Source organism: Acanthochromis polyacanthus, chromosome 17 (assembly GCF_021347895.1).
Source record: "Acanthochromis polyacanthus isolate Apoly-LR-REF ecotype Palm Island chromosome 17, KAUST_Apoly_ChrSc, whole genome shotgun sequence".
In the NCBI taxonomy this organism is placed as follows: domain Eukaryota; kingdom Metazoa; phylum Chordata; class Actinopteri; family Pomacentridae; genus Acanthochromis; species Acanthochromis polyacanthus.
Genome location: NC_067129.1, coordinates 25,398,562 through 25,419,771, shown reverse-complemented (window position 1 = coordinate 25,419,771; position 21,210 = coordinate 25,398,562). Strand labels below are relative to the sequence as shown.

General features: G+C 41.5%; 1 protein-coding gene across 1 annotated transcript in view; it reads left to right on the top strand.

The window, feature by feature from the left end:
• Positions 1 to 2,004: 2,004 nt before the first annotated feature.
• Positions 2,005 to 21,210, top strand: part of med13a (mediator complex subunit 13a) — an 88,394-nt gene continuing 69,188 nt past the window's right edge. The window contains 2 exon segments of the mRNA XM_022204338.2: positions 2,005 to 2,636; positions 9,695 to 9,929. Of these exon segments, the coding sequence (XP_022060030.2) occupies positions 2,571 to 2,636; positions 9,695 to 9,929 (301 nt within the window). The 5' untranslated portion in view covers positions 2,005 to 2,570.

Below are 21,210 nucleotides of genomic sequence, written 5' to 3'. Positions count from 1 at the left end.
CAAACAATGCAGATAATATCCTGAAGACACTGTTCAGTAATTTTCCAAGAAAATTTTACAATTACATTGTGATCACTCTCAGTGGAAGAGCACAACACTTCAAAGGAAACTCTCTGAGAGTTGGATGGTTTGTTGAAGACATTTCTTGTGGAACATAATTTTTTTTAAGGGAAAGGCAAAGCAAACAATTACCTTGCTCTGTGTACTGCTACTAGTGCAGCACAAATGCAAAAATTCTTCCTTAATTGGGAACCAAACTTATATTCACAACATTATGGTTCAATATTTTGGCACTGCTTCATATCTCAGATTTCCCCCATGACCTCTATCAGGGCTACCTGTCAGAGAGTGCGATGATAAGAGAGAACATCATTGACCAGAAGGCCTGATTAAGGCCTCTGTGTTTACAAGCACCCACTCTGATGAGGTATATTTGATCAACATGTTGGTTCGTTAACTGCTGCAGTGAGAAAACAAACAAATAATAGTAAGAGCTCTCAAGCCTACCCAACCTGATGTGACCCATCATTTGCAGTAATGACGTGGAAAAAACGTAAATTCAGAAATTATTTAAAAAAATGATGTTACTTCAAATTGCATTTATTCTCCTTTATTAAAACAATTGGAAAATAAAGAGGGGATACATTTGTATATTTCTTGATAATTAATAAATACTGATGCTGCCTCAGGGTCAGTGAAAACTGTTTCAGCTTTGCTTAGTTAAGATCAAAACTGGTTTGGTCTATCGGTTTGCCAATAATAAATAACTGTCTGTTGAGACATTTTAACTTGTTTTCTCTTGGACTAAACTCACAAAATGTTGCACAGAAATACAAAGATAAAAACAAAGTTGCTCTTGGGGATTTAGGGATTTGTTCTTTTTTCATGTACACTGTATTTTTGTGGGGCCACAACATAAGTTCTAAATTAGTCAGGTTAATTTCTATAATTGATAATCCTGTAGACGCTTAGCTTTAAGATTTATTACAGTATGGTAAAGTTGCATTTTATATAATTTTTGTAGGTTCTTGGCCTCAATATTTAAACTTGTTAGGTTGATTTATAACTGCAATTATATTTCTCTACTGGAAAGCACTTTGGAATAACAGCTGTTGCTTTATATATGCTATATAAACAGCTGTGACTTGACTACATTTGTATGAATAATTTATCTCAATTCTTGATTTTATTTGCATTTGACTGTGTTTTCACCTCCTAAACATTATTATTGGCAAGTCCTGAAGCTCACTGGTACATCCTCTGCAATCCTACAACTGTGTCAACAAACAGATTTTCTATTGATTTACCTGTTGAAGAGTTCTCACTGTCCTCTTGCTTCTTAGTATGTTTTCAACAACGTAGGTTTGTTTCATATCTGCAGTTCTCTGTGTGAAAAATGTTTGACTCCTCTGCTTTCTTTTTCTCTTTGGAGCCACGCTCTATTACATTACAGTCAAATGGAAATATTTGAGTGAAAAAAAAGCAAAAACAAAGGACGCATCAATTGCATCTTGGTTGCACATTTCAGTTGCAAGTGCAATATCACATGCGCTAGGTGGTGCACTGTGTAAGTGAGCAAGTTTATAGGGTTTGATCATTAGTAACAAAATCTGTTGCTCAGTAGCGCCACTTGCGCTGGCCTAGCGGCAATACCTATCAGTCTTGTGTTATTACAGCCCTCATGACCACGACAGTGTCAAACTCACTATAGTGTAAGACGGACGTCATTGTCAGGAGTGTCAAAACAAGACGCCAAATGACAGCAACACGTAGCCGCAATATTTTTGTGGCAAACTACAGCTTAATAAGAGCAACCATAATATTTGGAAACTATTTATGGTTAACAAATAGCGTAATTATGATCTACAAGTGTTTATGAATGCTATATTTATATAATTACTCATGATCTTAAACCGAACTACTTTTATACTTTTATTTTTTCGGGAATGCCGCCCGCTGTCTGCGGCGTGTCTGTGTGTGTCCTGTAGCTTGACGAAGCTTTGACCACGAACGAGCCAATAGGCTGTGGAAGGCAGAGTTGTCCCTGTGGCCGCCATTAAAGAAAGGAATCCATGAATTCAAATGGAAACCAACAGGAACCGAGGCTGAAATAATGATCGAAATAATCGTTGAAATATAGGCCGGTGCCAGATTTCGAGAGATTGTTACAGGATGTCTTTCGTTTTTAGGCTCAATTTTGCGATGGAGGAGTAAGACAGGACGTTTTTATTTTTTTAAGCGGAGACCGTTTTAGGGCTAAGGGGGAGGGGGAGAGTTGCTTCTTTGCTCTCCTTTTCTTTTTGTTTTATGAACATTTTTGCTTCCTTGAATTTGTTTCTCCTGTGTGCTTTTGAGATGTCGACCTAAAGACCACACAGTCTCTTTTATCCGCTTTTAGCTCCAGCTTGGGGAACTGCAATTGTTGAATTAACTATCCTCCAGCCAAATGTTACAAAAAATATTTCTCGTTGATTAAGCCTGCACATCTTTTAGAAAATACAAATCCGCAAATTGTTCTTTATTTCCCGGGAAGTGAAACGATGGAGAGTTGGATCTCGCAGTGAAGAAGGATGAGTTCTTGTTTTGTACCAAACGGGGCCAGCTTGGAGGATTGCCATTCCAATCTATTCTGTCTGGTAAGAGATTTAAAACTAAAGGAAAGCAGCCATTTTTAACTAGCTGAACGGGGGCTAAGCTAACGTTAGCCGCACAGGCATCAGTTGATAGTAGCTTAGCTAGGCTTACGGCCCTGTCGAGCTGACATCATTTTAGGACAACAAGGTATCCCACTTCACAAATCTTACCTTGTTTTGAACACTTTATGTCTTTCTTGCAGTGACCTGTCTATTGTAATCTCCTTTCCGCTGCATTTCCATTTTACTATTCGCGAACAAAACACTGGAGGTTTACGCCACTGGCTTATAAAGCTTAATTTACTACATTTCACAGCGCAGACACAGCAACATACTGTCTGTTAGCACACTAATTATTGTGCATTTCTCAGTTCACAAGCACGACTGTGTTTCCCTGCGAGTTTTAGTTGTAGCACTTTCTGCCCTTCGCCTCAACACCTTGTTTATTATTAACTTGCTATCTCGAACTCGTTGCATTTCCACTATGTTTTATGAAGTGGTGACCCGTAAACCAAATACTTGGTGCACTTGAGTGTGCAGAGTTAAGTTGTAGACTGGGGAACCACCATGCGTTTACTGTTAAATACTGTTTATGTGGAACACTGACAACAACTTCTGGATGACCGAATGTCACTGCCCAACTTGCACAGCTTGTTGATAAAAAGCACGCCTCTTAAATCTGGCCTTGACAGCTCTTTTTTGGCAACAAGCATGCAGCAGATTTGTTATTTACAACTGTTTGTGCATTATGTTATCATGTTGTTTATTAGTGGCTTCATCTTGCTTGGATTTCATTTTCTAGTAATCACACCAACTAGGGCACAGGCCCCAGGCTGATTATATAATCCATGGCTTTCATTCCTGGGCATTGCAAACACCTAGACAGCTACACACCTCAGCTACACATAGATAGGGGTGAAATGCATGGTGTTTTTTCATCCCCATGTTGCCAGTTGTGGCCATTCCCCTAAATAGTTGCGGTTCAGCTCTTGCAAACTTGGAGCACACAGATATATTTTAAAACACTTGTGAGAGAAATAGTGTCATAAGAGCCTCTATGTGGTGCACAATCTTAGCCACAGCAGCAGCTGTAAAAGTGTTGCTTGAGTATATGGTCCCTCCTCCGGCCTGATAATCAAGAACATGGCCTGAATGTGTTTGTTGTTGCAGTTAATTGACTTGTCAGCAAGCTCAACTTTGGTTTCACTTGTAGGTTAGCTGTTGAGTGTGATGTGCTCCTCTTAACAGCATACTTCCACACTAGGAAGTTGTTAATGTGATTTGTCAGGAGCTGAAATCCAACCCTTAGAAAAAGTAGATTTTTGTTATAGATTAAATGACACATAACCACTTTGTGGTGCAGTGGCACGACCACAAAGTGCATAGATTGTAGATGTATTTGTTCATCTTGCTATGCAGAAAAGTTAAATGAGAAGTGAGAGTAAAAATGCATCAGTAGTAATGCTGAGATAGAATCTAGTGTAATAACAATATAGTGAAACACTACACTGCTTTTACCGCAAATTGACACAGCATCCAAGCTGTCCGCCCCCTAAAGGTAACATTTCACTGCAGAAAATCCCCACTCTCTCAATACTACTCTGTTGGGTCGATTGTGTGTGCTGAACTCGTAATTACAATGTTTACGACAGCACTTGAAGGCAGCGTTGGCTACAGTGGACAGGCGAGATAGAGGCTGGTAGTTGTGGTGCTGTGCCTGTCTGGCTGACATTTTCCTGCACACTGAGACTAAGCATAACACCACTGCTGTTATGACTCACTTGCTGAACAGACTCCACTTTGTGGTTTTATGGTGAAAGAATGTGAACACATTGTGGTAGTTTTTCCCCCTTTAGTTTTTCTGTGGATAGTCTCCTCTGGAGTATGATCCTACTTGTTGCATGCTTTTTTCTCTTTTTTGCTTTTTAAAGGAGGTTTATTGGGATTAACTCAACGTGCAAGTTCATTTCATGTATGCCTGCATTATAATACACAATTCCAGCTGGATTTTTTTTTTAAATGTCGAGTTGAGCTGCCTTGCATTTAAGTATTGAGAAGTTCTAACCTTTACTTGGCAAGAATCTTCTGTTTAGTGATAGCTTGCAAATCAACAAGAGCTGTGTATAACTAATTTCAAAAGAAACTGGCTGAATTTGCATTCTCTTCATCTTTAGATTTAAACGCACACTTTTTAGTTTCATGTTCGCTGCATGACGGTTAACTGAGGGAGAGAGGTGACAAGCAGGAAAAGAGACTGATACTTGGTAGAAAAGGAGCATCTGTGGCATGATTTGAGCAGCTTCACCTGTTGCTTGTCTCATATCTTGAAAGGCAGGAAGGCAGCTGTTTGTACACAGTGTTCCTTACTGAGACCCAGACCCCTAAGTTGCCAGAGGGAAGGTGAGCAGCTGGCAAAATCAGGGGTCGTAACCCTCCCAAGTACGCGTCACCTCAGGAAAACTTCCTGCTTCTATCCAGTGGCTTTGCCTCAGAATCTCACCCAATGCTGCAGTGTGATTTTTGGCTTTGGCATATGAAAGATGAAACTTCTCATGGCCTCCATTGCTTATCCTGCCGGGACATTTTATAAGCAGTTGCCCACATACCTGAGCATTTACTAAGACACAGTTGGGAGAAAAGTCCACAGATTCATAGCACCTAAAGTGTTTGAGGCACACTCCAGCACACAGCCTGGAAAGCACGAGTGTTGGAAGGAAATACACAGATATCCTTGGCACCCTCTGTTTTTGCACACAGGCTGCACATAATTTATTTTGAAAGGACAGACAGAACAACTGCAGAAGGCACATTTATCCTTGATAGAGCAGTCTGCCTCTTGGATATTGTTGATGGGTAGCGCAGTACTGACTGTCCAGTCTTTGATGGGGGGCTTTTCCGTTGAAGGTATAGACAGAATTATTGTACAAGCGAGTGTTGTACCCACTCACATGCTTTTTTCTTTTTGTTGCAAAATCAGAGCGTTCAAAGACAAGTGTGACCCCTAAAACAAAGCAGAGATGCAAACTAAGCTGGCTGATTGAACATTTTAACTACATCACTTTTTAATGTTAATGGTAACACTTGAATAAAGTAGCAAGCTGTACATCCGTGCAGCTAAAGAGATAGCTCGTTTACTCAGTGCTTATCATAAAAGCCTTTCAAATCATGTTTAAAGATTACAGGCCGTTCTACTTCACATAATTGGAGTTAGTTCTTTATTGACATGAATGTGTACAAGGTACACTGTGTTGCTACAGTTTTCTGGAAGGCATGTCTTTATTGAAATGCTTGCAGTCAGTTTTTGTTTTTGTGTTTCAAACCCAGAAGGTTGCCACCCAGCAGTGCTACATAAATCTTTATCAAATCATCTCTGTGTGCACTTGATAGTTTGCAAAAGCAAAGCTTAAGTTTAAGTATTCCAGCACAGACATTTGCCAGTGTATGGTTTGTAGAATCATAGATTGCATAAACACATTTTTGTCTTCATCATTAGTTATATCCATTATGAATGATCCCTGGAAGTATTTGGCTTACTTCCTGTGTAAATAAAATAGATGCAGCTTGAAGTCTTGCAAGAGACCGCTTCACTGAAAGTGACTTCAGATATTCTGTTGCCTAATGCTCGTAAATAAACACAGCAGGTACAGATGTGTCATTAAAACACTTTTCTTACCAGTTCCGTAGTCTTACTGTATATTGAGTAAGACTTGACCTGAGCAGAACAGACTATCTAATCCCTCCAAGAAGAAAAAAGTCTGTGTAGTTTCTTCACAGCTTTATAGAGTTTTATTTTAGGGTCAAATTAGAGTTCACCGTTTCACCACATCCTCACTATATTGTGTGAACCTAAAATTATATTGTGACTCAAACTGAATAATGTGCCAAAAAGGTCACAATTGGATTTTATCCTCAAATCACTCACCATGTAGTAGTCTAACTATATTTGTACAAGCATTCACCCACTATTGATTACTGTGATTTTGATCTGGCTAATAGCATTTTGGCAGTGAAAAGATTTCTCATCGCATTTTCATGTTTTGGAGAAGACTCAAGTCTTTAGCTGTGATGATGCTGACACCCCTGTTAAGTTGTGTAGATACATCTGCTGTGGTACATCATTCTAGAATAATAAAGAACTGAAGAGGGAGTTTGATATGTGTCTGTAATGATGAAGTTAGATATTGAGGATGGATGTGTCTGATATGGGCTGAGAGTAATAAATAATACTGCATTCAATAAGTTATTTATTACTGAAGATAATTGCTGGTTGATAGTAACACACTAAGTTATGTTTTTTCCTCTATAGAACAGTTTCTAAAGTGAAACATCTTTTTGAAGTAGTGATTCAAAAAGCGCTGAGTTGCCTACTTGGCAGAGAAACTGCAGGAGAGATGTAAATATCCTGATAGGGACAGAAACGGTCACAAAAAGGTGATGACTAGAACTGTAATGTAAGATGAAAGGACTATCTTGCTCTTGTAAGTTGCTGTATTTCATTCATGCATTACCAGCACAGGAGCAGTATTAATCATTATTTTAGCTTGTGATGCCCGCTACAGCAACTTGATCTCAGAAATGTAGCAGGTCAAACTCTCTGTGCCCACAGGATGTGGTCAGGTGGTTTACTTTGCCCCATGTGTACAGTTGTGCTGCAGTAACTACAGATAGTAGCAAGAAGCATATCAGTATGTGGCTTTTTATACGGTAACATTACACTATGCTGATTAATTAACCTATTTAATGTTTTTATGACCATGTGTAGATGGAGATTATTTTTTGTTTGAAACTGAAGATTGATCTGTGTATTTGCTTTATTACTTAATGTTGAATTAGGACAAACTCCACCTAAATAATAAAAAATATCAAGGAATGAGTTTGTAAGTGTATTCACGTTTGGTCACTGCTGCATTAGATCTGACATGTAAGAGGAATTATAACATACATCTTTCTTGTGTTCAGTGTTTCTTGGTTACAATCAGGGCATCTGTTGTGGCTTGTTACTTTAAAAACATGATGTAACTTTCGAAGGGTTAATTGAATTTAAAACCACGTTCGGATAGTCTTTGGTTAATTGGGTGAAACTATTTATAAAAATAACTGTAATTAATTTACATAAAATAACTTAAGGTACAACTACGTGTGAAATTGGCTCCAAAAGGGCAAGATTTACTGGAACACTCATTTGAATAAGAGTTATGTTATTCAAATTTAGGTGTTGGTGTGTTGTTACCAGCTTGTATCCTGGCTGTGTGTTTGCAGCACATAATCACGTCTAAAAGTGTGAAACCAATATACACGAGGAGGAGAGGCGATAATAACATCTGTAGGGCACTTACGAACAAAACCTTTTATATGGTGAAAGGTACAATACCATTGGGGACTGGCCATGGTCAGTAATATGATGGGGGTGCTCACTTGCTAATTGCCTATCTGTACCGATTATGATCTGGTTTCACAGTTAACCGTTGTCTGCACCCTCCCTTTGCATTGTGTGCACAGATGTTTCCGAGTGAGATGCAGGTGTAAAGTAGTGCTTCTCACACTCCAGCAGGAAGAGCGGCCTAACTGCTGCAGCGATGTCGTTACACACAGACCCAGCTCTGCCGTTTGAACCTTTGAGCTCGTCCTCAGCATGCGTGGCGGCTTTTGAATTCCTGAGGCGCTAGACTGTTCATCAGAGATCATGTTGTTTTGATCATGCACTACTGTCTTTAGTTATGACAAGACTATAATGCAACCACAGACTTTTCTATGCTTGCCAGACACCTTTTTCCCCCCTCTTGACATAGTGCAGGGTAAAAAATAAAACATGTGCTTCTCGTTAATTGAAGGTGTGTGGTGTATATGTTTTATTTGTGAAACCAGAATCTAAGCTGTATGTGTATGACATTATGTACATGAACAGCAGTAATACCTAGAGTCAAAACAGCTTTATCTTAGGCTGTTCATAATTTGTCCACCTGTGTGAACAAATCATTGCTGTGTCTTATGGCTGACTAACTTGTTGTTGTGATCCAACTCTGCCCCAGTTGACACCACACAATGCTCTGTTTTGACAGTCCCCAGCCCCCCCAACCACTATTCCAACTAACACCACAAATCTCTCAGCTTATCCCTAGCCAGGCGAAAGACCACCGCTCCGCCACAACCACGGGTAATCACTTGTTCAGGCTCAGCGCTTCTGCACTTGAGTTAAGATATCCCCTGAATTGTAATGGATTAATTGGTTGAATATACAGAGGGACAGCCTGCCAAGTCAGCCTGAACGAAATAGGACTAAGCGGCAGAAAAATGAACAGTCCATGTACCCACAGATTACTTGAAATTTCAACAAGGACAGATGGAGGACCAAGATTGCCATTGGAAATGGGAATGTACGCCTCAGGCACTGCGAGTGTATGTGTTTTACGATAGTTAGCATGTTCATGTGTTTAGGTAGACATGGGTAGTCTGATGGTGCTTGGGTGATAAGCAGCAGGGCCAGCTAACAGCGGAGTGTAATGCTCCTGTTTTAACACTTAATAACCCTGGCAGTGATTTACTGCCTGTGAGGCTTTGTCCTGTGTGTTGTGTTTTCTCTATTAAAGCCAGACAGCGTTTATAGAAAGGCAAAGCATCCCACCAGCACTCACCAATAATGAGGATTAAGGTGGTGAGACCACATTTACCACCATTAGTTTGTTTTTCCTGTTTGTGTTTTGAACATGTTGTTTGAGGTGATATTGAAAGCACCTGAAGTCTAAGTACTCAGTCCTTTACAATCAAATGTCAAATTTTCCATTTTCTTTTGTATCAATGCACATTTGTGATCCATTTTTATGTTTGTATATCTTTACATCTTCCTGTCTGTCTCCTTATAACTTCAGCTTTTTTCTTTCCAATTGTGACAGCATGGGTTGTTGTTGTAGGTAGTTGGTGTGTGATCTCCCCTCTAAAAGAGGATTGATACCTTCTCTTAACACTCTGCTCAGCACACGTTTACTCCAAGGTGCTGAGTAGATCCTGAAGCAGCGACTCTGCAGGCTAACAGTCTCTTTCTCTCCCCCTCCCTTGTCTTGCAGGCGGACTTGACTGGGATCAAATGGAAGAGGTTTGTGTGGCAGGGTCCCACCTCTGCGCCCATCCTCTTTGCGGTGACAGAGGAGGACCCCATCCTATGCAGCTTCAGCCGCTGCCTGAAGGCCGATGTACTGAGCGTGTGGCGGCGCAGCCAGCGACAGGGCCGGAGGGAGCTTTGGCTCTTCTGGTGGGGGGACGACCCCAACTTCGCTGATCTCATCCACCATGAGCTTACAGGTGGGCACCCTTCAGCGTACACATAAATGCACGCTTTATATAGCTGTGTAGGTACATTCTATTTATGCAGCTTCTTCACTTCATGGAGGTCAGGGTCAGCTATAGAGCAACACTCAGGGTGCTTGTAGGGATGCAGTAATTGAATTCGGGAGAACAGGCTTGCTTGATGAAGCGATGGTTCTTAAAGTTCAAGAGCAGTTAATTTACCCCGCTGCTGCAAGATGGGCAGATAGTAAGCCAAGTTATTTTTCTAGTTCTTTTGACAAAATAAATGATTAAATCTGAACTGAAGATGGTTATTCTGTGTCTGAGTCAGTATTCTAGCAAATAATAGTCTGTAAATATGAAATGTATCTTCTTACCAGTACTCCCTTTTTTTTTTAGATTTATCCAAGGTTATACAGCAAAAAGTATGATGGCTGTAAAAGATAACAGCAAGTGTAGATAGCTCACAGCTTTTATAAAAGAAGCACTTGAACATAGATCACTCTGTCAAGATACGTTATTGGTTGTGCAATGAAAAATGAAGACAGATTTCACTGCTTGATTGTCAGGTAGGCACTGTGGAGATACCCTGTAAGTGAGCCTGAGGGAAGTGTTGTTATCTGTGTAATCTGATACCTTCCTAATGCCCCCCACCCTTACCCTCCTCTGACTGATAATCTAGCCAACCAGACTGGCAGTGCCAACACCTGTAGGGCAGCTCCCTCTCCCTGGAAAATCTGGGCATCATGCTTTGTTATTATTGCCAGCGTGTTGAAGAGAGGGTTAACATATCTAAGTGGCTGTTGCCCTGCGGCAGATGAAACGGTACCATGTGTTTTAGTTTGATGAAATAGAACAAGTAAGCAGAAGTGATGTGTTACAGTTCTGTAGAGGATGAACAAGAAAGGAAGAAGGTAGAAGAAACTGAGCTCAGTCCTATCATAACTTGAGTGAGAAGCACAGCATGCAGGAGCAGCCATGCAGAAATGAGGCAAATGCATCTACCCCCCACTTTCTTCTTTTTTCCTCTTGAGTAACAGTAACATTAGGGGTAGAAGATGGAAAATGCCATCTTTATGCATGCTTTCTGCCATATAGATTGAACTTTGGAGTCTGAGCCAAACACAGCCTGTCTGTGACCCTCCTTCATTATGGGACATTGTGACTGAAGTGGGCTCAAAATGGGAGCTGAAGGCTACGATGGGCAACTCATTCAAGCCTAACGGGTCCTAGTAATAACCTGAAGCGTTTGGCTCAGGCCCTCTAATGGAGTGTGCTACATTTCAAGTAGGAGGGGGTGGTATGGAGAATCTATATTTGGAAATTGTTGGAGTCACTGCTATGCTCTTACCCTGGCTTTGGGGAGATTAAACATGATATCATTAATAGATAGAAATTGGATAATTGAATATTGACTACAAAATCTGCACCGTATTTGTCCTCCGGGTATCTTAACACAGAACGATGAATCATGTTTTCACAGGACTCTTGGCAGCTCTTGTTTTTGGTGTGGTATTTGTTTGAAATTTTAACAAACATAGTAATACTGCATACTTATTCCTCTTGGGGATGAAACTGATGTGGACAGTTGGAGAGAAACGTGCATCTTGTGCACCTGATGGGTTTTTTTCATGCTCACTCCCCATGTTCAGCTGTGTTTCTGTGTGAATGATTCCCAGATGGGCAGTCCAATCCATGCTTCCTGTTTTGGAAACTGCTGCTCCTTTCTCACTCGTGGAAGACATCTTGTTCGCCTTTCTTGAGCTTTTGCCCCTCTGTGGGTCTCTGCCAGTGAAATCAAGCAGAGCAGCCCCTCTAGATGAATCTAAAGTAAGCCAGAGGGCTTCTTTCTTCTTCTCCTCCTCCTTCCTCCAACCTCTGATCTGCAGCTGCTGATCAGTCTGTTCAGGATGGTGTGTCCTGAGACCTAAAAACACAGCTGAGACGGTGATGGAAGAGTGTCAGGACCTCTGTCCAGATGGCTTTACCTGGATCTGTGAAGCTGTGTGTCCCATTGGAACGGATGCTGCTGGCCTGTTGATGCAGTGGACTTCTCAGTTATTTCTTCTTTTTTTTTGAAGTACTTGTTTTTGGGCACTCTTGTCTGTATTTTGAAAGGGAAGGTAGAGTGATGTAAGATGACACTCCACAAATGATTCAAACTGGGATCTTCTCCTCAGGGCATATGTGCCCATGTGTTAGGCATTCACACTGATCAGGCGTAGGGTCACCTCTTCTTAGTGTTTTTTAAGATTCCAGGTTTTCGCGTATTCTCCTTCCGACTGTTTTAACTAGTAATTAGATTGATGTGAAGTGAATGCTAATAGAACAGAAAATGATCTGCATCCTGAACACCAGAATTCACAATCCCTGTTCTAGCAGTGTGTTTGCGATTGTGTCCCCCAAGAAGTAGGATGATGATTGACAGTCGGCTGTGTTTATGAACTCTCTTGGGTGCTATGCCTGTGGAGGTGCGAATGAACAAATACCAGCTAGCATTGGCAGGGCAGACCGTGGCAGGACCAATCCAACCTGTGCACTCAACTGGAATGTCACAACTGTTGTCGCCTTTTAACCGCCACCCTCTTTTTGCCACTAGTTTGATAGGGTTTTTTGCCTTTGGTCCTAGCCCCTTGGGAATTTTAAAAAGCTTTCTTTTGGTTTTGTGTTTTCAGCCTCTTTTTAGTCTTTAATGCAATGTTGGCGGTAAACATGAAAATCCGCTCTTGTCCTTTCATTTCAGCAGCTGAAATGGCGCTTGCTCATTCCCCACACCCCCTTCCACCCTCATTAGATTAGCAGCCTGTGAAAGTCTTTTAATTTTGAGCAAGTGCCATTTCTGTATACCAGTGTGCCAGTAATCCCCTCTCTCCAGGGAGATGAGGGGAGAAGGAGTGAGCTAGAGAGATGGGAGTAGTGAAGGGTGGAAAACTTAAGGGATCTTTTAACGTCAGACTCTTAATCACCATTGAAGGAATGTAAGGGGAACAAACCACCAAGCCCCCTTTCTACACTGTTGGACAACCCGCCTTGCTCGCACTAACACAACGAGAAAACCAATTCTAATCTTCCCCTGGCCCTGCACAGAAATTATTCCCAACAAGCGAATGCCATTGCTGAATTAAGCGGCTTCCCTCCCCCTCCCAGTGGCTGAGTTTAGGCATGTATTCTTATGCAAATGCTATACTCTCTTCATCGTCCTCTCCCCTCAAAAACTGGTGGAGTCTCCTGACCAGGGGCATCCAAAGCGAAAGATAAATGGCTGCCTTTTCCTCGTCTCGAAGACCCACTGATCTTTTTTTTTGTGCATAGAAATTAGGAGTGGATGTCTGTCTGTGAGGGTAATTGCTCCGTGGCAGATTTGTCCTAACTTCTTACTAGTTTGCCCTGGTTCCTTTCCCCTTCACTGCAGGTCCCATTGAGGGTTCCACTGCTGGCAGTCTGACACTCTTGGGTGTTTCCTAGTTAGTCGGGTCCCCAGCTGAATATGAGCCCAGAGTCATGGGCTCCACATTGAAATCATCTTTTATGTTTCTGATCTGAGGCCAAACTTAACACAAATGCTGGAGATTTGCTAAATATTCTTAATTCGGCCATTTACTGTCCTGTAAGCTTGTGCAGCACACATCCCTGCTCATTTCCGTTTTAGCAACAAAGTTGGGATTATTAGTTGTTAAGGGGAAGGTTAAAAGGTAGAGACAGTCATCTGCTGCCCAGAACAGGTTATCAGTGAGCCATCTCCATTGTGGTCAGGCCCAAGGCCCCCACATCTATTCATTACTGGGTGTTGGGTCAGATCTCATGAGGGCGAGACAGAAATTGTGGGGGAGGGGAGAAGATTGCATTTAAAATGTCCATCTCCTCCACCAATTTGATGGACACATTGTTTGAGATCTATTCAGAGATGGAGGGAAGAAAAGCTCAATTTAGCAGCATTCTCTGAGCTTGTTTCGACAGAAATCTTCTTACAATTGTTATTGTTTTTGCTGGTATGTAGTAATTCTTGGAATTTTTCTAGCTTTGCCAAGTTCGTAGGATTCTTTTTTTTGTTCTTGTTTGACGACTCTGTGTGTCTGAATCAAGGGTGAAACAAAAACAACTCTTCTTTGCACCTCAGGGCAGAATATCCAGTTCCAAAGGGCATATTTCAGTAGGCTGTGAGGGGCGTGTTGGCTGAAAGTTTCACTTTCTTCCTGGTCAGCCTATTTTTTTTTTCTCTTCTGTGAAGATCTTTCAACTTCAAAATTTTTCAACTGCCCTTATAACTGGGAGAGAGGCTCTATTTTTAAGATCTACCTGCAGAATACAGATGTTTAGTGACCCCCAAATATTCCAATATTAAACCATATGTTGGAATTGGACTAGTCTTTTTTCTGAGTGCAATGGAGTTTTTCATGTCTAGACAGTGATTGTCAGGTGACGGATTTCATGTGCTCTTAATTTGTGTACAGCAGACTCAGAATTTCCCTAGAGAAAGATTTGTATTGTTTGTTTGTGCATACTTTAAAAAAAAACTTATTGGCATTTTGAGCAGCTTTATATCTTTTTTCGGCTTGAGCTTGCACTGATCATTATCAGTGAGCCTGTGGTGAAAAGGGACAGGTCTGTTTCCAGCTCACTGTGCAATCATAATGCTATTCTTGCGCTCTCATATCCAATACAAGAAATCCTTTCTGAATCTATAATAAAAGTTTTACAGATGAAACTGCTGCAAATTAATTTAGTCAAATGCATTAAGAAATGCAAAATGATCTTACTGTTTAAAAGAGAGGCACATGGTTTTGAAATGGCTGATTTACAGATGGTGTGGCCTTAAAATGTACTTTTTGAAATGGACAGCTGTGATTTTGAAACATCAGTTTTAAATTCTGTAAATCATGTGTATTAGAGTGTTGCTGCTACCATGCAGCCACTCTCTCTGGTTTCCTGATGCTTGTTTCATCAGCCTGTAGCTTATCAATACCAGTTTTTATTTTTCCCAGTTTTTGTGCTTTAATTGTTATGACTTTATATACATTTTTTTTTTTTTTACACAGTGACAGCCCAAGTTCACATTTGGCTGTAACAGAGCCATAACCTTAAAGCAAAAATGTCAAACCATCCGTTTTGTGGATGCCTGACTCTGCACTTGCAATCCCATTTTAAAGATTGTAATAGCATATTTGCTCTCTTGGATAGCGACTGAAGCGATGACACACCACGGCGACTGTGATACAGATTCAGTCCCGCAATGATGTAAGGCCCATTGTAAGCGCTGTAGCCCAGTGGATGCCCCAGGCAAGGATTCAGAAAGGAGAAATGCCACTCACTCTTTAGAATTTCCAAATGTTATTGACTTGGACAGCCTGTGAAAGTCGAACTGAATTTTGAAATCGCCACACTTTAGCTATAAACATGCACAGAGGGTGCCCAGAAGCTCAAAGTGGAGAGAAACGGGATTACAATACATAATTAGAACAGGAAGCATTCTTTTTGTCAATGATGGCTAACTGCCCCATAGAGACTGTAGAAGTTGTATTTTACCTTAAATCGATCTTAGCAAATGACGGATTCTCGTTTTACTACTTTTTGATTGCTATCAAAAAGCCCTGGAAATGCCCAACCTCGGTGAAGGCTTATTGGGCTTACACACTGGATATGTGTGGCTGTGGATGTGTATCAAAGATAATTAGATACACTTGGTTAACCTTAGCTTCGGATTTGTCGTGCTTTTTCTTTTTTTCCTTCAAAGATGGTTCTAAACTTCAGCGTGTAATGCAGAGATTGATGAATAGATAAAACCAGACCAGCTCTTAGGAGTAAAAAGTGGAGGAGGCCGATGGCTTTTGTGCTTGGGGATCAATTTTCCAGGGCTAATCTCCTGCCTGTGAACCACCCTCCGCTTTCCTCTTTTCCTCCTGCTTCATCTCCCTCTCCCTCTCACTCTGATGGATCTACACTGGCTGGCACAGCGCAGGGACTCGGCCATGCATGCAGCTCTGACCCATGGGTGCAGTCTCTCTCCCTTCTCTATCTATCTCTCTTTTCCGTCTCTGCTCAAAAAAATATTCATTAATTAGTAATGGAGACTTTACAGAGCACCACTGGTTCTCTCTCTCTTCCCTTGCAGATAAGGAGGAATAGAAGGAGGAAGTGGAAGCATAGGAGAAAACCTTCTGGCCAGACTTGGTAGAATCCCCCTGAGCACAGTTGATCACAAGGCATTAATCTTGCTGTTTAATGACTGACTGCTGCTCTAATTGCTTATACACAGATGAGCAGCTGTGGGGGGGCGCTTCTAAAAATTTTTCCTCAGCTTTTATGAAATTCTTTTGCTTCTTCATCACTTTATATAGACATCAAAACACCCATTTGCCATGTTTTGTTGGCCTCTGTGTGTTTTGGACGAATAAAGCGCCGATGCTGCACTGTATCTTGATCTTATAGGAAATGCGTTGTGCTCCCTCGTGTCAAAAAGTGTTTCTTTGCTGTACAGTATTCTTAATAGAGCTGTTGTGCTCTTGCCTAAGAGCTTTTATAAAGGTCAGCTCATGTGGGTCTGCTTCACAGGAGGCAGAGACATGAAAGTGTCATGAGCATCAGTTGAGCCCATAAGTCTTTGTCTAAATGAGGCCGCTCGTCTTTTGCCCCTTGCACTGACCGCTGCCCACCATACACCACACTGAAACCACATATGAGCTAGTTGGTATTTTGGACATTAAGTGGAGCAGGCTAAAATGGAAACAGGTGCTTGCCCTGCCTAATGCATATTTGGTACAGTTTGAGAAAGTTAATCTGTGCTCCATTTAAAAAAAAAAAATCATCAAAACACCTTCTGTTAGCCAGTTAAAAGCAAAGTCAGTGGTTCCAGTTCAACACAGTTTTTGACAATGTCTGTGAATGTCGTCTCATGGCCTGCTAGCTCTGTTGCGTGTGTACAGTGAAACACAACAACAAAAAAATGGTGTTGGTGCACAGAGAAAGAAACAAAATAGTCTTGCTTTTTTATCTCAACTGCTGCGTCAGCATTGGAGAATGGTCTATTATCATTCTGCTATGGAGAGGAAAAATGCTCTGGCTCTTTGTACTACTTCACACCAATCACAGTCATCTTGGGTGACGGGAAGCCCAACATGCAGTGACGGTACACCTGCAACATATGCAGTAATGGTGCATCCACTTAAACATTTGTTTTACCTAGTTGTAAGGTTATAAGGATTTGAGGCTTTTCTTTCTTCTGTGTGATAGTGAAGTAAATATTTTTGTGTTTTGGACTGTCGGGTTGATTTAAAAACAAGAAATTCAGTCTAATAACTTTTAACTTGGGTTTCTAGAGAAACTGTGATGAGTATTTAAAAAGAAGATCTTCTCCATTTTCTAATATTACTTAAAAAAGACATTACCAGATTGATCTGTAATAGTTACGTGTTGCCATAACTCTCTCTCCCAAATAATGAAACATGTTTGATCAACTGGTTAAAGGAAGAGTTGCCTGTGTTTCTTTTTGTTTTGCTTTTTAGCACATAGAGTCTGTCCTCTGCACTCTCCACGGTGGAGGAATACTTCATTTACATGGCTGAAATTTCACACAATGCTCTGTTCCATGTTTTCGCCAACTCCTTCCAAATTTACAGTCTGTGCATTTGATTATCTTTTGGGAGTGAAAAGTAGTTACCAATTTAGGCAAACCTCATAAGCTGCTGCATGTGTTGATGCCTGATGTGGATTAATGTTAATGAGAGCTGAAGCTTCTGTTCTTGCTTTTGTCCCAAAGAAGGCTAATGGGTGCCACTCGGGGACCTGGTAAGACAAGTGCAACACGGAAAACAAACATTCTCAGGGATTTGTTTAGGTTTTTTAAGTGTTTGGTAATTGGCCTTATTCTTTTCCCCTGAAGCCGTTCTGGCGTTGTTACCATGCAGTTGTGGCAGTTGAGTCCAGAGATGTGCGTCATGGGGAGCTTTCCATTAAAAATTGCAAAGCTGAGTCCCCTTTGTCCCAGAGGCAGCCCTGTGTTGGATGTTTTTTTTTAAATGGATTGTAGTCTTTATAAAATGATAGTAATATCTGGTAAGTGAGTGTCACGTTCTTTTCATGTGAGCGAATGCTTGATTTTGACTGCAATGTGTTTTGTCTGTGTGTCTGTCAGACGTGGGGAATGCTGCAGTGGGCACTGCTTGACGAACATGAGGTCGTTAGGAACACTTGATGTAAACCAGACGCCTGTTTTAGAGCTGCTTGGCGCTAGAGGGAGGGACTGAGGAGTAACAGGCGACAGGGAGGAGGACGTACGGGGCAGATGTGGTCTTGGCAGAGAAAAGCAGATGGGATCACCATGGCAGTTGATGTAAAAGTTGGTTTAGGGGAGGTTTCTGCCAGATTTACAGAGAAGCCATCTTCCACAGAGCATTGAAGTGCAACTGAAGGCTTAACTGCTAGTTGGATGTTTCTCGTCATAGATTTGAGCCCGACTGCTCTCCCTTTTTATTTTATGGCCTTTCAAACACTATCAGTCACACTCATCAGTCTCTTGAATTGTAGTGTATTTTTTCCTCTCCCCCCTTCCCTTAATCTGCCATCAGTGCCTCAGTGGCCTGACTTTCTTGTCTTGTTGACTTTTTGCCCTCTTTGCTGCCATGTCTCTCAGGATAGATTGAGCAGCTGCTAAATCACTTAAAGCAAGCTTAGTTAAAAAACAGTCATGATTCCACACACTCTATTGGCCGCCACATTTTCTAGAAGGTAAAAATGGCTTTTACCGCTGTTGATTTATTTTTATTCTGCAATCGCTGTGAGTTTTTAGTGGGAAATTGCTGTTTTCCTTCCTTTTTCCTGCCTTTCACCCTGCTTCTCTGTGTTCCTGATCTTATCCCTCAAGATATGTATGCACCTGATGAATTAATCTGTTTCTTTCAAAATTGTTGGGCGCACAGCCCCCTCTACTTGGCAGCTAGCCTTAGGTTGTTTTACTTTGGTTGGATATAATAATTTAAAGGCTAGCTGAAGTTGCTGGGTCTGGGAGAGCTGTAGCGTTTGAAAGTGGATTTGATAGAGTTGGGGATGCACTTTTTCCTTTCAAATTTGAAATTGACATTCCTTCATTTGCATTTTTCCAGCAGATGTTTATAATTACACCCTTGCACTGGATAGCTGGCTGTTTACTAATACTCAGGAAAAGCATAAAAACTCTAAGCATGTCCTTAAACAAGCTTTTCATACCTGCCAAGATGGCACAGTCCCTCTCTGTAGTGGCTCTCTTACTCAAAGAAGGAGACCAGTGTAATTTTCTGTGCTGGTAGCCTTACTATCATCTAAAGTTGAAATATTGTTACCTGCCTTTGCACTACAACAGCAAGCCAAGGGTTCACTTAATAATTCAATAAAATTTTGATCAACTTGCATCTGGGCTGGCTTGTGCCTCCTTGGCACACGGCAAGCTGACTCAAAGGGTGGGTCACACTTGGTATTTATTTCATCTGTGTTCAAGCAGAGACAGTGCACTTGGGGAGATGTTTGCTGCAGACTTGACTGAAAGGAGCTTAAGTGCTGTAAGATGTGAGCAGTGGCTGTTAATGAGATTAGACCAGCATTCAGGCCAGCGCAGAATGTGATTCAGAAAGCAACTGTGATACGGGTCTTAACGGTACATTTCCTCATCCTGAGCAATGAGGTACAGTTTGGAGGGTGACTTGTTTGTACACCATATGAACCAAATAAATACTGTCATTTTAATCTCACACAGCCTAATTACAGTCTAGCTCTTTGCAGCTGTGGAACAGACATTCAGAAATAAAAATTATAACAGTTCTGGCAGTGTGCTTGTTGCAGCCTGTTTGCTAAACTGTTAGTTAGCCCTCAATTGCTATATGTTGGATTCTGGTCCTGTTTGAAAGCATCACGGTTTTCTAGGCAATTAAAGCATCAGTGGACAGTGAGTAGTACATTAGGCAGAAAGTGAGTGTCATCAGTGGTCAACCAACCAGTTTACTTAGTTCTGTTCCTTGAAGTGGCTACATCAGACTTGTCTCATTTTATTTGCAACAGCGCCACCTGAGAATCTCAGTTGCTGGAAGGAGGCTGAACTGATAAATAGGGCTGCAGCTAACGAAGCCTCGAGTAATCGTCCGAGCATGATACGTCATCAAAAGCGGAAGTGAGCGTGCAATCCAACAGAAATCGGCGTCCGACCGGAGCGCGGAAGACGGACGGACATCGGCGCTGCATCGTGCATATATTATGTATGTACGATGCAGCGCGGATGTCCGCGTTTAGATACAGCTGTATAGTAAACGATGATATCCGTGTTTCCGATAGATCGCGGAAGTCCGCCCTTTATCGTGCATACATAATACATGCACGATGCAGCGCCGATGTCCGTCCGTGTTCCGCGCTCCGGTCGGACTCGGATTTCTCTTGCATTGCGCACTCACGTCCGCTTTTGATGACGTATCGTGCTCAGACGATTACTTGAGGCTTCGTTAGCTGCATCCCTACTGATAAATAAGCTGAATAAGCACAGGGACACCATTTATAGGGCTGCTAATCACAGCAGATATGCCATCATAGTCAGTTTTATTTGTAGAAGATATGCAAAACATTAGAACAATACTTTAAAGTTCCTACATGTACACCAGTATCCCTGTTAAGAGGCTTCTCCTGTTTTTGATCATGTTCAGGATGAGGCTTTTACATGGAGCACTGACAGATCTGGGTATTCATGTCTGCATATACATGATGAATACTAGTATTGCAGTTAGAGCTGCAACGATTGTCCAAGTTATTCGAGTAATTCGATTACTGAAACACCTCAAGGCCAAATTGTCTGAATTGAGGTTTCATTTAATCCACTACATAGTAGACTCCAAGTCACTAACTGACCGCAGTCCGAGTCTGGACACAGCCTTTATCCTATTTGGACCGGACCTGTAATCAATAAATTATGAGGGGATTTTAAATCTGACGGGATGCTACTATTTTGTGTGGCACAGCTTTTCTAGTTCTTTATAGCATTTAGCAGAACAGAGCAGTGTTTCCTCTACATTCATTCAGGAGTGGCGGACCACCATTCCTAAATCCTAGCCGGTGCTTTACTTTCTTTCTACCTTTTATTTATTTTTTATTGCCGCGCATACACCACCGCCGCATGTCTCCACCTTCATAGCAGAGTCCTGCACTGGGTCGATTACTCGCGAGTACCAAGGTAAACTACAGATAACTATCTTGCTCAGTACCTGCTCTTTGGGGCTAATATGAAGTTAATTACTCACGAGAGTGCAGCCTTGAAAGTGACATCACGACAAGCACCCAGGGGCCAGGT